This window comes from Tachysurus fulvidraco, unplaced genomic scaffold, assembly GCF_022655615.1.
Source record: "Tachysurus fulvidraco isolate hzauxx_2018 unplaced genomic scaffold, HZAU_PFXX_2.0 HiC_scaffold_51_np12, whole genome shotgun sequence".
Taxonomy (NCBI): Eukaryota; Metazoa; Chordata; class Actinopteri; order Siluriformes; family Bagridae; genus Tachysurus; species Tachysurus fulvidraco.
The window spans coordinates 202986-220000 of NW_025927271.1; the positions used below are offsets into that span (position 1 = coordinate 202986).

The window sequence follows — 17015 nt, forward strand, 5'->3', positions numbered from 1 at the left end:
TTCAGCTCTGCATGACAGTCTTCTGTATCCATATAAATATCATCCTCTGTGTCTGATAATGAGCAGTGAAAATCTTGTCATTTACAACACTTCATGTAAACAATATCAAACATAACCATCAAACATGTATTTAAATATTTTTACATGTATAAACATTTCGGATATCTACCTGTTGGAGAGTGATAGTTTTCACTATTGTCCATTTTGCAGATATTTAAACTCATATCTTCATAGACAGCTTGCATTTCTGAACCTTGCTATTTCTTCACAACACATGAAATGAGTGACTTCTGCTTGCAAGTGTGATCTCAGGTTAAGCCTCTCAGTCTCACACTCAGTTCACACTAGCAAGCACAATTCATTTGTGTTATTTTTTTTTTTCTTCCTGAACTTGCTGATGATCCACCTTCTGTTACTCATACAGTTTTTCATTCTCTATGGCAAAAGATAATCATTTCTCATAAAAGGGTTAATATGACAATAAACCAGGAAAAAGTTGAGGCACACAAACCTCAAATCTAGTTTTCCTGGTTTTACTCCTCAACAGAAAGACACCAAGTGAACAGGAAAAGACCACTTTACAGACCCTGTCATTTTATTCCATCCTGTAAGTTTTATTTTTCATTCTGCACCTTTTTTATACAGTATGTACAAACAAAACTTCATGAAAAGGTTATATTAATCTTATTATTAATCTTTAAAAAATCGAATGCATTTACAAACAAGGAAATAAGCAAACACGGTATTATACTGAATCAATAGTAAACTTAAATATATCATATCTGATGTGTGTGATATTAAAGTTGATAAGCTTAATACGATTGCACTCGATGTAGAGCAACATTTATATCTCTGTATGTTTTGGATGAATGGTTCGCATGTCCTGTTTGACTTTATAAGGTCTGACCTCAGTGTACATTTCTGTACATATCTTTAGCCATGTGTTATACCACATTCATTACATCATGCCATCTGGTACTTTTCTTTTAATACATCATGCTGCAGGTAAACAAAGCTTCCAACAAGCTTCGTTTTGGGACAGAAAACTTTTCAGGCTTCTTAGTTTTCATGGCTGATGTAGCAGACAAAGCTCAAAGTTGTAAACACTCATCAAACTGCACATTATGGTGATTTTTTAAGTGGTGGAAGAGATTTAATGTGCTTCCATTTTTATAGACTGAATCGCTTTATGACTTTCTTTACTATATTTTACCTAAATATACTCAGTGCTATATTTATATACATTGTTTTAAGCATAAATCTATTGGGATGACTATTTATAACTGTATAGTCATGGAGAATAATGGTGTGGGCTTAAAGGTAGGGTCTCCGATTTTTTGAGAAATGCTTCAGAAAACTGAGTCGGGCCGAAAAATAAACAAAAAAAACAAAACAAACGTGTAGCCAATGAGCAGAAAGGGGCGTGTCTTGTCAAGATGGGCGGAGAGAGTGTTCAGTGCGCATGTGTGACATTAGCAGAAAGCGGTTTTAACATTGACATGGAGGAAAAGAACAAAGAAAGAAAGAGAAGAAAGACTTACGATAAGGCAAGAAGTAGGACGTGTTAATATAGGATCAGCTTTCCAGCGCTGGAGAGAACTGAAGGAGCAGGAAGTTGGCCACATATTCACAGGTTGGAGTTTCCCGAGTCAATAACTCCTGAGCTAAACGCTGTTACTACACAAATAACACCTCTTTTCTATCGTAGTAATGTAGAGAGGCAGCTACAACCGTGTTTTGTGTAGTAACAGCGTTTAGCTCAGGAGTTATTGACTCGGGAAACTCCGACCTGTGAATATGTGGCCGACTTTACTTAAGACGCCGAGGCGCTTTTTTCCTTCTCGATAGGTGAGTAACATTGGTTTTGCTTTGTTACACAGAACTAATATATGCCTTTGTCCTTTGCATGATTATGCTTGTGTGGCATTTTTGCCTTGTGTGGCATTTTTGCCTGCGGAGGAAACTCATTTCGGCCGCCTGTATCCGGGATCTCATCCTTTCGGTAATGACCCAAAGCTCATGACCATAGGTGAGGGTAGGAACGTAGATCGACCGGTAAATAGAGAGCTTTGCCTTGTGGCTCAGCTCTTTCTTCACCACAACAGATCGGTAGATCTGCCCCCGACAGATATTAATACAATCAATTTAACACATTCGAAAAGTTCTTTGTAATCATAACTTTAGTTGAATACGTTTCTTACATTTACGTTTTGCAACTAAAACACGCAGTACAGGCATTTATGTGCAAACGTGGATGTTTTACGTGTCTTAAAGATATAAAGTTAATAAACTAATCTTCATCAATTTACAAAAAGCAATTTATAAAAATACAGACTAACCTGCACAATAGTCAACAGTAAAATTAACTGACATATATTGAGTGACATATATTGATTTTTTTTAATAAAAATGTTTAATAGCCTATAACTAGTTACTATGCATATCCCAATATGTATAATTTGCTCTGAAGGTTCACGCATGCGCAGCATCAACAGTATGTCGGACGCGTCCGAAACAGTTCTCAGTTCAGTGTACTAATGATTCGCTGTACTAGTTCATCGGTTCTCGGAAGCGTCCGAAAGAAACAGTTCTCAGTTCAGTGTACTGGTGATTCGCTGTACCAGTTCAGTTATTCAAGCATGCGCAGTATCAACAGCTTGCGCTCACAGTTCTCTGAGAGAGCTTCTCTCAGCACAACATGTCAGTTCAGTGTACAGGAGTTACATATACTCCGGGATATTAGTTTATTTAGAGTCGGACAGACTTTCAGGCATGACTGAAAGTGAGTAACTTTAGTAACTTGTGGATCAGCGCTGACTCAAGTCGCAAACTGTTTAGAACGAATCAGTCCGATTTGGTGAACCGGTTCATCCAGTTCACTAAAAAGAACTGGTTCAAAAGAACGATTCGTTCACGAACTGGCCATCACTAACTCATTTTCTACCGCTTATCCGAACTACCTCGGGTCACGGGGAGCCTGTGCCTATCTCAGGCGTCATCGGGCATCAAGACAGGATACACCCTGGACGGAGTGCCAACCCATCGCAGGGCACACACACACTCTCATTCACTCCGGACAATTTTTCCAGAGATGCCAATCAACCTACCATGCATGTCTTTGGAGGAGGAAACCGGAGAGGAAACCACGGGGAGAACATGCAAACTCCGCACACACAAGGCGGAGGCGGGAATCGAGCCCCGACCCTGGAGGTATGAGGCCAACGTGCTTCCCACTAAGCCACCGTGCCTCCGGAATACTATCCGAGCCGAAATGGCGGATCAGCAGCCAAGCGCTCACTCATCGTCTCAGGTAAGTTTGTTTTTCCTTCCAAATGTTTAAAGGTAGCTCACAGAGTAAGGTTACATTAGGTGCTTAAAGAATACAGCTGTTTAGGAGGTCATCACTGCAGTCTGTGGTCAATCTTACTTACTATAGTTAACCCATCTCTGTAATATTACATTACAACACTGATGAGCAGTGTTGTAATGTAACGGAGTAAAAACACTTCGTTACTGTACTTAAGTAGAAATGTCACATATCTGTACTTTACTTAGCTATTTAAATTTATGTCAACTTTCACTTTTACTCCACTACATTTCCTAGATAAAATGTATAATTTTACTCCGTTATATTTCCACTAAGCATCTTCGTTACTACAAAATAAAATCAGAAGAAATGTGTGTGACTGCAATAAGGGAGTTTTGGTGAATCACTATGGGGTCAGAATTGTTTCGTTATTCTGAATAAATATACTATGATCCACAAATAAATATAAAGAGTTTCACAAATATTTTTAAATCAACAAATGCACAATAAGCAAACCGTAAATATATGTTACAAATTTCACGAAAAGAAATGAAATTCACAAATAAATAACGTGAATTTGCAAATAAAAAAAAAAAATTAAATATATATTTAATTGTATTTATCTGTGAATGGCTTCCTGCTCATTAGTGAATCGCGTTCTGTGCAATTGTGAATCACTGCACGCATGCACAGAACGCAATCCACAAATGCGTGCAGTGATTCACAATTGCACAGAACGCGATTCACTAATGAGCAGGAAGCCATTCACAGATAAATTGTGAAATTTTGAAATTGTGAAATTGTGAAATTTTTTGTGAAAAGCAGGGAAATTGAAGCAGAAAGTAGAAATGATGAGGGAGGTATTATTATATGATCAGCCAGTCAAAACCATAGTGAAGTCTAGAGTCTTGCATTATTGCTGAGAAAATTAACATATGTATGTGTTGTCAAATGTTTAGTTCATTAGATCTAATTTATGGCAATACATAAAGAGTTGTTAAAATAGTTTTTATGTTGCCTTTTCAATAAAAGAGTTCTTCATGGTCTACTTGTATGTTGAATAACTTGATATGGTGGTGAGTGAGAACTATGTGCTAAGTAAAAAGTTGTGATGAGTGAGCATGTGAACTTAATCAACACTGACCAGCAAATGAGCCTCACCTCGCGTAGTGTCGCTGAATAAGTTGCTACTCAAAAAAAATTTCCAAGGTTGGCAGGTCTGAAACGCTCAGAATGACAGGCCAGAACAAGTCGAGACTTTGCGCCGAGGTCAAGTTCAAGTTCCTTTAAATAGGAAGTGTGTAATTGGAACCAGGTGGCAGCATAAACTACTAAGGAGAGATGTATTGAAACTACCCCAGAGTACTTTTTTAGAGAAGATGAACAGATGGAAATTTAAAGTAATGAAATGAACAATATAACAAATCAGTTTTTCCCCAGACTTGTACAATTTTATTAAATTTCTTTATTCAAAGCAACTTAAGGTTACATCTAGCTTCAGCTAACATAGTCTGGACACACTTCATTCATAAAATAGACACATGTTCATCCCTACAGTACAATTTAAAAGATTTCCACAGGCAGAAGGAGAAAATCCACACACATGATCCAAGTATGACAAATGAAAGAAACTACAGATAAACTTAATGTTAGCAGTTTTACAATATCAAATATTTATAGTCAACAACCAAGAACTTTCCTGCATTCATAAAAACAAGTATTTGCAGACTCAAATGTAAGTGAAAAGTCTTTTACTTTTCACAGATGCACTTTTTGATTGTACTACAAGAAGCATCAAACCATGTATGCATGTTACCATTTGCATCCCCCAGAGCAGCACAATTCTCTCCAGAAGGGTCCATCTTTTTCCAGTTATCAGGCTCATTTGGTCCCTCTGGAGCACTAAACCAGAACCTACATAGAATTAAATTTGTAATTAGTTAGTTTCTTAAACAATTATTTCATTTCATGCAAAAAAACAAAAGAACAGTAAAATGAGTTTATAGACTGTGTGAGTGAACACTGTTCTTACGTTACACCTGTCTCCTTTAAAGGCTTGTTGTTCACCCACATCCACTGTCCTTCAGTCTCCAAGTCATTCAAACCAATCCAGTGTGTTTCTCCAATTTGTGAAACTACAAAATTCTAATATAGAACATAAATCACATAAAGCTTACACCTGTAATCAATTCAAGTGAAATAGAGACCAAAAATGTCATTTTATCTGAAAAACTGGAAAGAAAAGAAGCTCTACACTTCAAACCTGTTCAGTTTGGCTGGTTATAATCACCATGTGGCCTCCTTTCTCCACACAGTAATCTCTACTCTGCTCCCAGTTCAGTTTAAAACTGGAGAAGTAGTAATACTTTAAACCAAGAGACTTCCATCCTTCCTCACATTGTCCATTGTTTTTATTTGCTGTTTGTCAAGACAAGATGAAAATCAGACTTTGGGTAATATATTTGCATACTCTATATTGCATGACTTTGCTTGTTTGTATAATCATATACAGTATAATAATAATAATGATGCATTTATATAATGTATTGCTATAATAAAATTCTGATGCAACAAATTAATATGCTACAAATAATTGAAATGTGTAATTTAAGACGAAAGTAAAGACCAATTAAAAAATGTGTCCCAAAATATGAAACATACTTTCTCAAATTACCATGAAAATACAGTATAGTCAAATGTCTGTCTGTCTGTCTCTGTCTTTCTATGCCATAAATTTTGTGACTTCTGCCTTAACATGCAAATGAACTTCAATGACATCCCCTTTATCTGTTGTGTTTAATTTGGAGTTGTCCCACCCTTTGAAGCTCTAATAGCATCAACACTTATGGGAAGGCTTTCCACAAGGTTTTTGTTTGTGTTTATAAGAGTGTTGACCATTCCTTTAGAAGTGCATTGGTGAGGTCAGACACTGATGTTGGACGAGAAGTCTTGGCTTGTGCTTCTGTTTATGTTCTGTGTTACGTGTCTCCGCCACCCATGTCTCGTCCTCCCCGCATGAGTACACCTGTACATCATGTGTTTAACTGTTATTAGTATTTAGTCAAGCCGCATTGCCTTGAGCATGCGGAGTCCATGTTGTCGTCATCTGTCTTTCTATGTCGTCTTGTGTCCTAGTCTGTGTCCTTGTTTTATGTTTTTATTTAATAAACCCTGTAAATGTTTACGCTTTCCTGCATTTGGGTCTGTTTTTATCAGCGCGTTGCTGACAAATTCATCCTAAAGGTGTTCTGTTGGGTTGAGACCTGGACTCTGTTCAGGCCAGTCAAGTTCCTCTACACCAAACTCTCTCATCCATGTCATGTTGGAACAGAAAGGGGCCATCCCCAAACTCTTCCCACAAAGTTGGTAGCAGGAAATTATCCAGAATGTCTTGGTATGTTGAAGCATTAAGAGTTCCTTCCACTGAAACTAAGGCGACAAGCACAACCCCTATAAAACAACCCCACACCATAATCCTCTCTACCAAACTTTACACTTGGCACAATGCAGTCAGTTAAGTACGATTCTCCTGGCAACCGTTAAGCCCAGACTCATCCATCAGATTTCCAGGCAGAGAAGTGTGATTTGTCACTCCAGAGAAAATGTCCTTACTGCATCCGACGCTTTGCATTGCACTTGGTGATGTAAAGCATGGTTGCAGCTGCTCAGACATGAAAAGCCATTCCATGAAGCACTCTATGCACTGTTGTTGAACTAATCTGAAGGCCACACAAAGACTGGAGGTCCGTAGCTATGGACTCTGCAGAAAGTTGGTGAGTTCTGCGTACTGTGCACCTCAGCATGTGCTGAACCTGCCTTGTGTTTAACATGGTCTCCACTTTGTGGCTTAGTAGCTGTTATTCCCAGCTATCTACAGTATCTACCCACAGTGATGAGAGAATCTTACCACTGCATGCAGTGAGTTTTTCCTGAACTTGCAGATGCTTCACCTTCAGTGCTTCATACAGTTTTTCTATCTCTAATAAACCAAAATAAATAAATAAATAAATATTAATACGAAAGGGGGCAGTTAATAGAATTACTATTAGAAGAGAGTTGAGTTTTTAATCAACATATACACTGCAGCTACAGCAAACTATTAAAGGAAACAGGAAGCTCTTATAAACACTTACCCTTGGCTTCATGTTCCTGCATCATCAGTGTTTCAGTAACATTAGAATACTGCTCACTTAATATCTCATATGAAACCACTTTATTGTGATCTGTTGAAGAAAAATACTCAGGGTTAAATTAATTCACAAAGCAATAAAAACTAAATGTATAATTAATTAAGTAAAGAAATGTAAGTTTTTCATGCTAGGATGAATTCATCTCACTTGATGGATCAAAGGAGACACTTTATTATGATTTGATGATTGAGAACAAAGATAAAGCTGATAAGCACAACTTAACACTTACAAAGGATCCCTACAACACAGAGTGTTAATAAAACACCAAGTATTAGGAGGAGACCAAAAGCATATCTGAAGATCCTTCCTGGTTTCTTCTTGTCTTTCAGCTCATTGCGGTCAGAGATATCTGAGAGAAAAGAGTTCGTTATTTCATACATCTTTGTTTTAGAGTCAGATCTAGACCCACTGTATTATGTTGTTACTGTTGCTTTTTCCATTATTAGTTTGATAAAATATAGATAAATATTAGACTAGATATTTTTAATAGGTTACATTAGATTTGACCCATTATAAATATTTATATGTAATATTTGTATAAAAATTTTGCATCCCGAAATCCTGGTTACTTGTTACCTGGTTACTAGTGTTATGTGTGACATAACACTAGTCTGAATTGTTTGGTTTTTTTTTATGTTGTTGTAGTCGTCATTCACTAACCTCACTATTTCTCAGTATCAGTATTTAATCACCAGACAAACACATACCTGAATTTTTCAGCTCTGCATGATAATCTTCTGTATTCACATAAATATCATCCTCTGTGTCTGATAACGAGCAGACACAATAATATTGTCATTTACAACACTTCATGTAAACGATACCAAACATAACCATCAAACATTTATTTAAATATTTTTACATGTATAAACATTTCAGATATCTACCTGTTGGAGAGTGATAGTTTTCACTACTGTCCATTTTGCAGAGATCAAAACTTATATCTTCATAGATATGGAATAAAAACACTGTCAATAATAATCGTACGTAATTCAAAGCATTTGTGAGTATATTTTAATTTTGCGGAGTTGGATCCCAAAATTTTTACGGCCACGACAGTTTACAGATACAAGATTTTGTGTATTTGTTCAAATATAATTCCAAAATGTACGACTATGACAGTTTATACGCACAACGCTTGTTTTCACAACACCTCTTTTTCACACACAAAAACGGTCTGCGAAACAACTGTCAAAAATACGTCATCACCTTCACAGGCATTACTATCCGAGGGAAGATGAATCGATTCCACGAAATGCGCATGCGCCCCGCCCTCTTTTAAACCACTGGCGAAATGGCGGATCAGCAGCCAAGCGCTCACTCATCGTCAGTGTTGTATAAAGTATTAGAAAACAATACTTGAGTAAAAGTACAAGTATCATACTAGAAAAAGACTTTGTTAGAAGTGAAAGTCACCTTTTAGAATACTACTCAAGTAAAAATCTTAAAGTATCTGATATTTACTGTACTTAAGTATCAAAAGTAATTTTCTGATTTTTAATGTACTTAAGTATTTGAAGTAAAAGTAAAAAGTAAAATTTCCGTGATTTTCAGTAGGCATAAGATCAGGGGCAGTTCTAGGGTTTCATCTTTAGGGGTTTTAGCCCTCAGTGAGAATTTAAAACAAGAAGAGTTTTATATTATATATTATATGACTACATAGTAAGCCAAAAGTTATGGTGTTATTAAATGGCAAAAGTGGACACCAAAATGTTATGCATGATGTAATGATGCCAGTCTTGAATCAGATCAGTTCATGTATGTGTGTATTCTCTACAGTGTGTCCAATGAATGCAGTCATTAATAAACAAATATTCACAAAGAATATTTAATGTTCAATAAAAAATCAATAAATGTTATTTTTATTTAGTATTGTATGGATTGGTTGCATTAATATTTTGTTTGTGCTACAACTCTGGTAATAAGAATAGTGAAATTTCACTGCTTTTGGTTGCTGTATTTGCAGCTTTTCGATTAACGTTATAGATAAACGCCTCCAGCTCTGACTGCGCGTGCACGCTGCGCGTACCTGTGCTTCTCCGTACAGCGTGCGGAGCATAATGCAATCTAGGAGCAGTGATCCACCAAACCTCCCTTATTGCAGTCACACATTTCTTCTGATTCTATTTTGTAGTAACGAAGATGCTTAGTGGAAATATAATGGAGTAAAAGTATACATTTTATCTAGGAAATGTAGTGGAGTAAAAGTGAAAGTTGACATAAATTTAAATAGCGAAGTAAAGTACAGATACGCGACATTTCTACTTAAGTACAGTAACGAAGTGTTTTTACTCCGTTACATTACAACACTGCTCATCGTCTCAGGTAAGTTGGTTTTTTCTTCCAAATTCGGACATGTTTAAGGGTTAGTTATCACTAATAACAGAGAGGAGTAATATTACAGAGATAGGTTAACTATAGTAAGATTAGCTCTCAGAGTAAGGTTACATTAGGTGCTTAAAGAATACAGCTGTTTAGGAGGTCATCACTGCAGTCTGTAGCGTGATGAGATAGGCCTACATAAAAGAATTAGCAATTTTAAGTGTTAACTTACTAACAGCTGTGTACATGCACTGGAATACACACGTCATGCAATATGTGTTCACTGCTTAAGTGTTAAAGTCATATTTTATTGTTTATCAGGTTCCATTAGGTGACATCTTGCACTCAGCCCTGAATCTGGTGTCGATGTTGACCAACACCTTAAGTGTTGGACAACAGAAAATGGCGAACCACTCCAATATCAGTGGACACAAGTAAGAAGGTCCAAGTCAAATGGGTCAGTGCAGCAAGAAATGGCTAGGTGTGAGGTGTGTGTCTTTTATGTAGGCCTATCTCATCACGCTACAGACTGCAGTGATGACCTCCTAAACAGCTGTATTCTTTAAGCACATAATGTAACCTTACTCTGAGAGCTAATCTTACTTACTATAGTTAACCTATATCTGTAATATTACTCCTCGCTGTTATTAGTGATAACTAACCCTTAAACATGTCCAAATTTGGAAGGAAAATTTTTTTTTACCCGAGACGATGAGTGAGCGCTTGGCTGCTAATCCGCCATTTCGGCGCCGGTGGTTTAAAGGAGGGCGGGGCGCATGCGCATTTCGTGGAATCGATTCATCTTCCCTCGGATAGTAATGCCTCTGAACGTGATGACGTATTTTTGACAGTTGTTTCGCAGACCGTTTTTCGTGTGTGAAAAAGAGGTGTTGTGAAAACAAGCGTTGTGTGTGTAAACTGTCATAGTCGTACATTTTGGAGTTGTATTTGAACAAACACACAAAATCTCGTATCTGTAACCTGTCGTGGCCGTAAATTTTGGGATCCAACTCTGCAAAATTAAAATTTACACACAAATGCTTTGAATTACGTACAATTATTATTGACAGTGTTTTTATTCCATACATAGACAGCTTGCATTTCTGAACCTCGCTATTGCTTCACAACACATGAAATGAGTGACTTCTGCTTGCTAGTGTGATCTCAGGTTAAGCCTCTTGGTCTCAGCCTCAGTTCACACTAGCAAGCAGAATTAATTTATGTTATTGTCTTCTTCCTGAACTTGCTGATGTTTTACCTCCAGTTATTCATACAGTGTTTCATCTCTATGGCAAAAGATAATCATTTCTGATAAAAGGGTTAATATGACAATAAACCAGGAAAAACTGATTCATGCAAACGTCAAATCTTGTTTTCCTGGTGTTACTCCTCAACAGAGACACCAAGTGAACAGGAAAAGACCACTTTACAGACCCTCTAATTTTATTCCATCCTGTAAGTTTTATTTTTCATTCTGCACCTTTTTATATGTACAAACAAAACTGCATGAAAAGGTTATATTAAGCTTATTGTTAAGCTTTAAAAACTATAATGCATTTACAAACAAGGAAATAAGCAAACACAGTATTATACTGAATCAATAGTAAACTTAAATATATCATATACTGTACAATATGATGTGTGTGATTATTAAAGAAGTTGATAAGCTTAATACAGGGCTCTCAAGAGTCACACATTGAGAGTGACAGTCATGCATTTCGATCTTTTGATACTCTCTCCCGCCACACATTGTATTTCTCATGCAGAAAAACTTTTTGACTATTTATCATATATTTAATATGCCGCAGTGCCCAAAATGTATCTGTCCGCACCGCTGTTTCTATGGAACCGGGCAGGAACCAAGCGCGTGTCCCCTGGAGTTCTTAGTCGAGCCTGACACTTATCAGACAATCAAAAAAAAGAGGCTACACAATAGGCAATCAGAAAATAGCACTATTGTATCTGGGTAAGATTTAATGCAACAACCATTGAAAAAAGCATATTCATTAGAGAGGGTATTTTCGATGGTCGGTTTGAACAAAACCTCAACACGAAACAGCTTGTCTCTGGACGGGACATTCACTGGACATTCCCTAAAAATGTCTGGGCCGAACTGTTTTAAATCGGAGCAACATTACAAATGATAAAGGAGTCCAAAAAGGCAATAAACACCACCAGTCATAATCTCTCTCTCTATCTCTATCTCTCTCTCACACACACACACTCACACACACACACTGAAATTAATAAATCCTGTAAGGTTAGCTCATGTTAGTTAGATAGTTTTTAATTAGAAGTAAGATTGTTTGCATGTATAAGTAGGCGTATGCCAAAATACACTCTGAAATCCTGTCAGGTTAACTCATGCTAGTTAGCTAATTTGTGTTAGCAGTAAGAATTTATGGTGGGTATATACAGTATATATATATATATATATATATGTGTGTGTGTGTGTGTGTGTGTGTGTGAATTAGCTAAAAAGTGTTTGTATGGAGACTTTTGGGACATGATGAAGACCAACAGCTGGCTGCTGAAGCAAACAGGAAAACCTCAGAATCCTCTTACCAATGGCTTTGTGGCTTTGTGTTTTAGCCCCATCAGTTCGGCTGTAGTGTTCTCGTGTCCTTCACTTAACATCTCAGTGGAAACAACTTTATTGTGATCTGTTGAACTAGAACATCAGGGCTAAACTCAGACATAGATGAATGAAAACGTTTCTAGGGGCCAAGCACCAAAGGTACATAAACATTCTATTGTAATGTGTTGTGTGTGTCTAGTATAAATGGCTGGTAAATAGAATCCTTCTAATTTAACCATCAAACTATTTTATTTATTGTAATTTGAACAACAGATTAAGGTGCTATTTAATACTCACACAAGATCCCTACAGCACAGAGTGATGCTACAGTAAAGCTCCAAGCAGCAGAAGACCAAGAGCAGATATGATGATGTTGTAACTAGATGAAGCTAAATATTAAACATGTTTTAGTTAATAAATAATACAAGTAGAAGTGAGATAATCAGTATAATGAGTACAAACACATACCTGTGCGTTGTTTAGTATTCAGATGTGGCTGTGTGTGTTCACATTGTCATCATCCACTGTTTGTGATCCTAACAATTAATAATCCTTATAATTTATGATGCCTGATCATATATATTTTCAACATCTAAAATATTTATTTAAAAATATAACAGTTTCAGATGTCTACCTGTTGGATAATTAACTTTTTCCCCGTTTTCCTAACCCGTGTGTCATGTTTCATATATGCTTAATGTCTCCAGGAAATGTTGTAGGTGAATCTTTTTAAAAATGTACTATTTCAGCCTTGGACCATTTTGAAGTCACACCATTGTACAGTTGCGTACATACATTTGCCTGTTTTACAATATACCAAGACTTTTTTTTCTGGAAACCTTTTATGTGTCTGACTTCCATGGTCCCATTATGAAGATATCATAAGGAAGAAAGGAAATTAAACAGCTCTTGTTGTTGGAGAACTGATGACTGTCCTTCTGGCAGGTTCTCCCACATTAATACAAGTATAATGATAAAAGAAAGAAGTAGTAGCGTTTTCCGTCCTGTGTATTTACATAAACATCGTCCTCTCTGTGTGTGATTATGAGCATTTACATGGTGCTCATCATTTACAGCACTTGTTCAGATTTCTGCCTGTTGGAGAAGGACATTTTTAACTACTACAGTATCTATTTTGCCATTTTTGTAGATTCAATTGAATTTTTTGTTGTCATTCACTAACTAATTTTTTGTTGTCATTTGTTGTCATTCAGCTCTAGAGTGATCTCAGGTTAAGCATCTCGGGTTCAGCCTCAGTTCAAACTAGCAAGCTGAATTCATTTCTTCTTCTTGAATCTGCTGATGCTTCACCTTCAGTTCTTCATACAGTTTTTCTATCTCTATGTCAAATGTGAATAATTTCTGATACAAAATGGTTAATAGATGTTGATGATAATAAACCAGAAAATATAAGAGGAATATTAAAAAATAAGAAACACAAAACTCAACAACTGAGTTTTTTTCTCACATATACAGTAACTGCTAACTATTAAAGTAAACAGGAAGCTCTTAAAACCACACATAACCCTTGGCTTTGTGTTCTGGGGTCATAAACATTGCAGTAACATTAGCATACTGCTCACTTAGAACACCGTATTGTATTTTTCTGAGATAACTTTACAAAGAAAAATACATCAACAAGGGAATAATTTTAAATGATGTAGAAATACTTTGTAGAGGTTAAAATAAATAAAGACTACTTTACAGACCATGTACATTTTAGTTAACTTATACTTTCTGTGAAAATATGAATGATGAAAATATTAAATATGAAATATGAATATGTGTACAGAACACTAAGTCACTGTACATTTGTTGTGCTACATTCGCTGCAATGACTTTTTAACAACTAAATGACCAAGAATGATGGGGAAAAGAATGCAATATTTATATGTAGACTGAAAGGCATCCTTCAATATCTCTCTCTCTCTCTCTCTCTTTCTCTCTCTCTCTCTCACACACACACACATACACACACACGCACACACACACACACACACACACACACACACACACACATGTACCTCAGGTTTGTTTAGCTGAACTTGGTCTCTATGTGTGGTTGTGTTAACCTTTGCTTTTACTTCTTTAGCCCTGCATGTATCAATGGCTTTTGCAAGCATCAAATCAGAGATGGAGAGCAGACATTCATGAAGCCCTGTGTCAGATACAATGTGCAGTTACAGAAAATAAAAAGAGAAAAAATCCATATGTTTTATTATCCATCCTTTGTTACCCTCCTAAACACAATATGACTAACCTGGAACTGGAATGCTGACATAGTGCAAGTCATCATCTTGTTAAAAACAAAAACAAAACCATACATCATGTTTTTAAGATCTATATTTTTATTAATTCTTATTGCTTTCTAAATGTTATTCAAAGCAACTTAACATTACAAAGTACATAGTAAATGTATTTGTAGCTGACTTTCCACTAAAGTGAATCGTGTCTGGGGAGTGAGCTATTAATTGACGCGTGTCAATAAAGGCAAATGTTCTTTATATGCTGTTGAGTGTCTTTTACTGGAACAAGCATATCATACAGTCACCATAGTTCCATTGTTCATTCATCCACAGTTCATAGTCCACGCCAATCCTGAACATATCACATGTGTAGCTAAACAACTAAAAAAAATTCCAAAATGATGAAAGTATATGCTCAAACACGATATATCTCACATATTCGTGATAAAGATCCAGTTCGCGGTCATATTTCATGGTCAAAAAACTGTGAGCTTCCCCCGTACACACAAAAAACCCTCCCTCTGGCCCAGGTGCACTCATTTATTCATTTAACTGGTTTAACATTGTATGTTCATATAAGGATCCTACAAATGTTCATAGATACTGTATGAAAATCTATAGATCGTTATATTATGTTGAGATGCTAGTAAAGGAGCGAACTGTTTATCCAGACAGCAATAACACCTTAATTAGTAAACTGGAATTCATTACGTCTCACTAGCTTGAGTAATCAATGAGTTGGCATTTTTTTCACCATAAAATATGAAGACATACGTGTAAAGTTTGCTATACAATATCTATGACAACTATACGGTAAAATAAACCTTTAATACAAACTATAGCTAAACTTAAAGTTAGCTGTTTTAGAATATCAAATATTCATATTCAACAACCAAGAATTGTCCTCTGTTGAAAAAAAAACAACCCCACACCATAATCCCCTCTACCAAACTTTATACTTGGCACAATGCAGTCAGATAAGTACCGTTCTCCTGGCAACAGTTAAGCCCAGACTCATCCATCAGATTTCCAGGTAGAGAAGTGTGATTTGTCACTCCAGAGAACATGTCTCCACTGCATCCGACGCTTTGCATTGCACTTGGTGATGTAAAGCATGGTTGCAGCTGCTCAGACATGAAAACCCATTCCATGAAGCACTCTACACAATGTTGTTGAGCTAATCTGAAGGCCACACAAAGACTGGAGGTCTGTAGCTATGGACTCTGCAGAAAGTTGGTGAGTTATGCATACTGTGCACCTCAGCATGTGCTGAACCTGCCTTGTGTTTTACACGGTCTACCACTGTGTGGCTTAGTAGTTGTTATTCCCAGCTATCTACTGTACTGTATCTACACCACTATCTTACCACTGCATGCAGCGAGATCTTCCTGAACTTGCAGATGCTTCACCTTCAGTGCTTCATACAGTTTTTCTGTCTCTAAGGAGAATAAATAAATAAATAAATAAATAAATAAATAAATATTAATAACAAAGGGGCAATTACTAGAATTACTATTAGAAGGCAAGAAGCACAAAACTCTTCTTTTTAATCCACGTACTGTATACACTGCAGCTACAGCAAACTATTAAAGGAAACAGGAAGCTCTTATAAACCCTTACCCTTGGCTTCATGTTCCTGCATCATCAATGTTTCAGTAATATTAGAATATTGCTCACTTAATATCTCATATGAAACCACTTTATTGTGATCTGTTGAAGAAAAATACTCAGGGTTAAATTAATTCACAGAGCAATGAAAACTAAATGTATAATTAATTAAGTAAATAAATGTAAGTTTTTCGTGTTAGGATGAATTCATCTCACTTGATGGATCGAAGGAGACACTTTATTATGATATGATAAGCACAAATTAACACTTACAAAGGATCCCTACAACACAGAGTGTTAATAAAACACCAAGTATTAGGAGACCAAAAGCAAATCTGAAGATCTTTCCTGGTTTCTTCTTGTCTTTCAGCTCAGTGCGGTCAGAGATATCAGAGTGTTAGTTATTTCATACTTTGCACTATAGATAAAGTCATTTCCAGACCTAATGCCATGCACAGTTACAGTATTTTAAATAGTTCTAATATTTTAGGAACTTGTTCCCTAAAAAGAAAAATAGCAACACAAATAGTTTTACTTCTCTAACTTTATAACACAGGAAAACAGAGAAAAGGAACCTGCCCCCAAAAATGAAGTCAGGTTTACATACAGTACATTTACCTGTTTTACAATATACCAATAGTTTTTTCTGTCCTTTTGTGTGTGTCACTCCTTGTTCCTTTATAAAAAAATAAAAACCTAACCCTAGGCTCCTAACCCTAAATAGCTCTGGTTACAGGAGAACTGAATACTGTCCTTCTGGCAGG

The 17015-nt window shown here is 36.4% G+C and overlaps 2 protein-coding genes across 3 annotated transcripts in view; one reads left to right on the forward strand and one right to left on the reverse strand.

Moving 5' to 3' along the window:
- LOC113662805 (C-type lectin domain family 6 member A-like) overlaps positions 1-17015 on the forward strand; it is a 229774-nt gene that overhangs the window by 49917 nt on the left and 162842 nt on the right. The gene's annotated exons all lie outside the window — the stretch shown is intronic.
- The window catches only part of LOC113660215 (C-type lectin domain family 6 member A-like), a 12631-nt gene continuing 396 nt past the window's right edge, over positions 4781-17015 (reverse strand). The window contains exons 3-8 of one of the 2 annotated variants that reach the window (XM_047809819.1): positions 7727-7846; positions 7441-7530; positions 7215-7286; positions 5571-5725; positions 5340-5452; positions 4781-5221 (exon numbers count right to left, since the gene is read on the reverse strand). In XM_047809819.1, coding sequence (XP_047665775.1) covers positions 5059-5221; positions 5340-5452; positions 5571-5725; positions 7215-7286; positions 7441-7530; positions 7727-7846 — 713 coding nt within the window. In that variant the 3' untranslated portion in view covers positions 4781-5058. Of the gene's footprint in view, positions 5222-5339; positions 5453-5570; positions 5726-7214; positions 7287-7440; positions 7531-7726; positions 7847-13579; positions 14556-14657; positions 14694-16009; positions 16082-16263; positions 16354-17015 lie in introns of those variants that run through there. The other variant, XM_047809820.1, reaches the window with a different exon arrangement.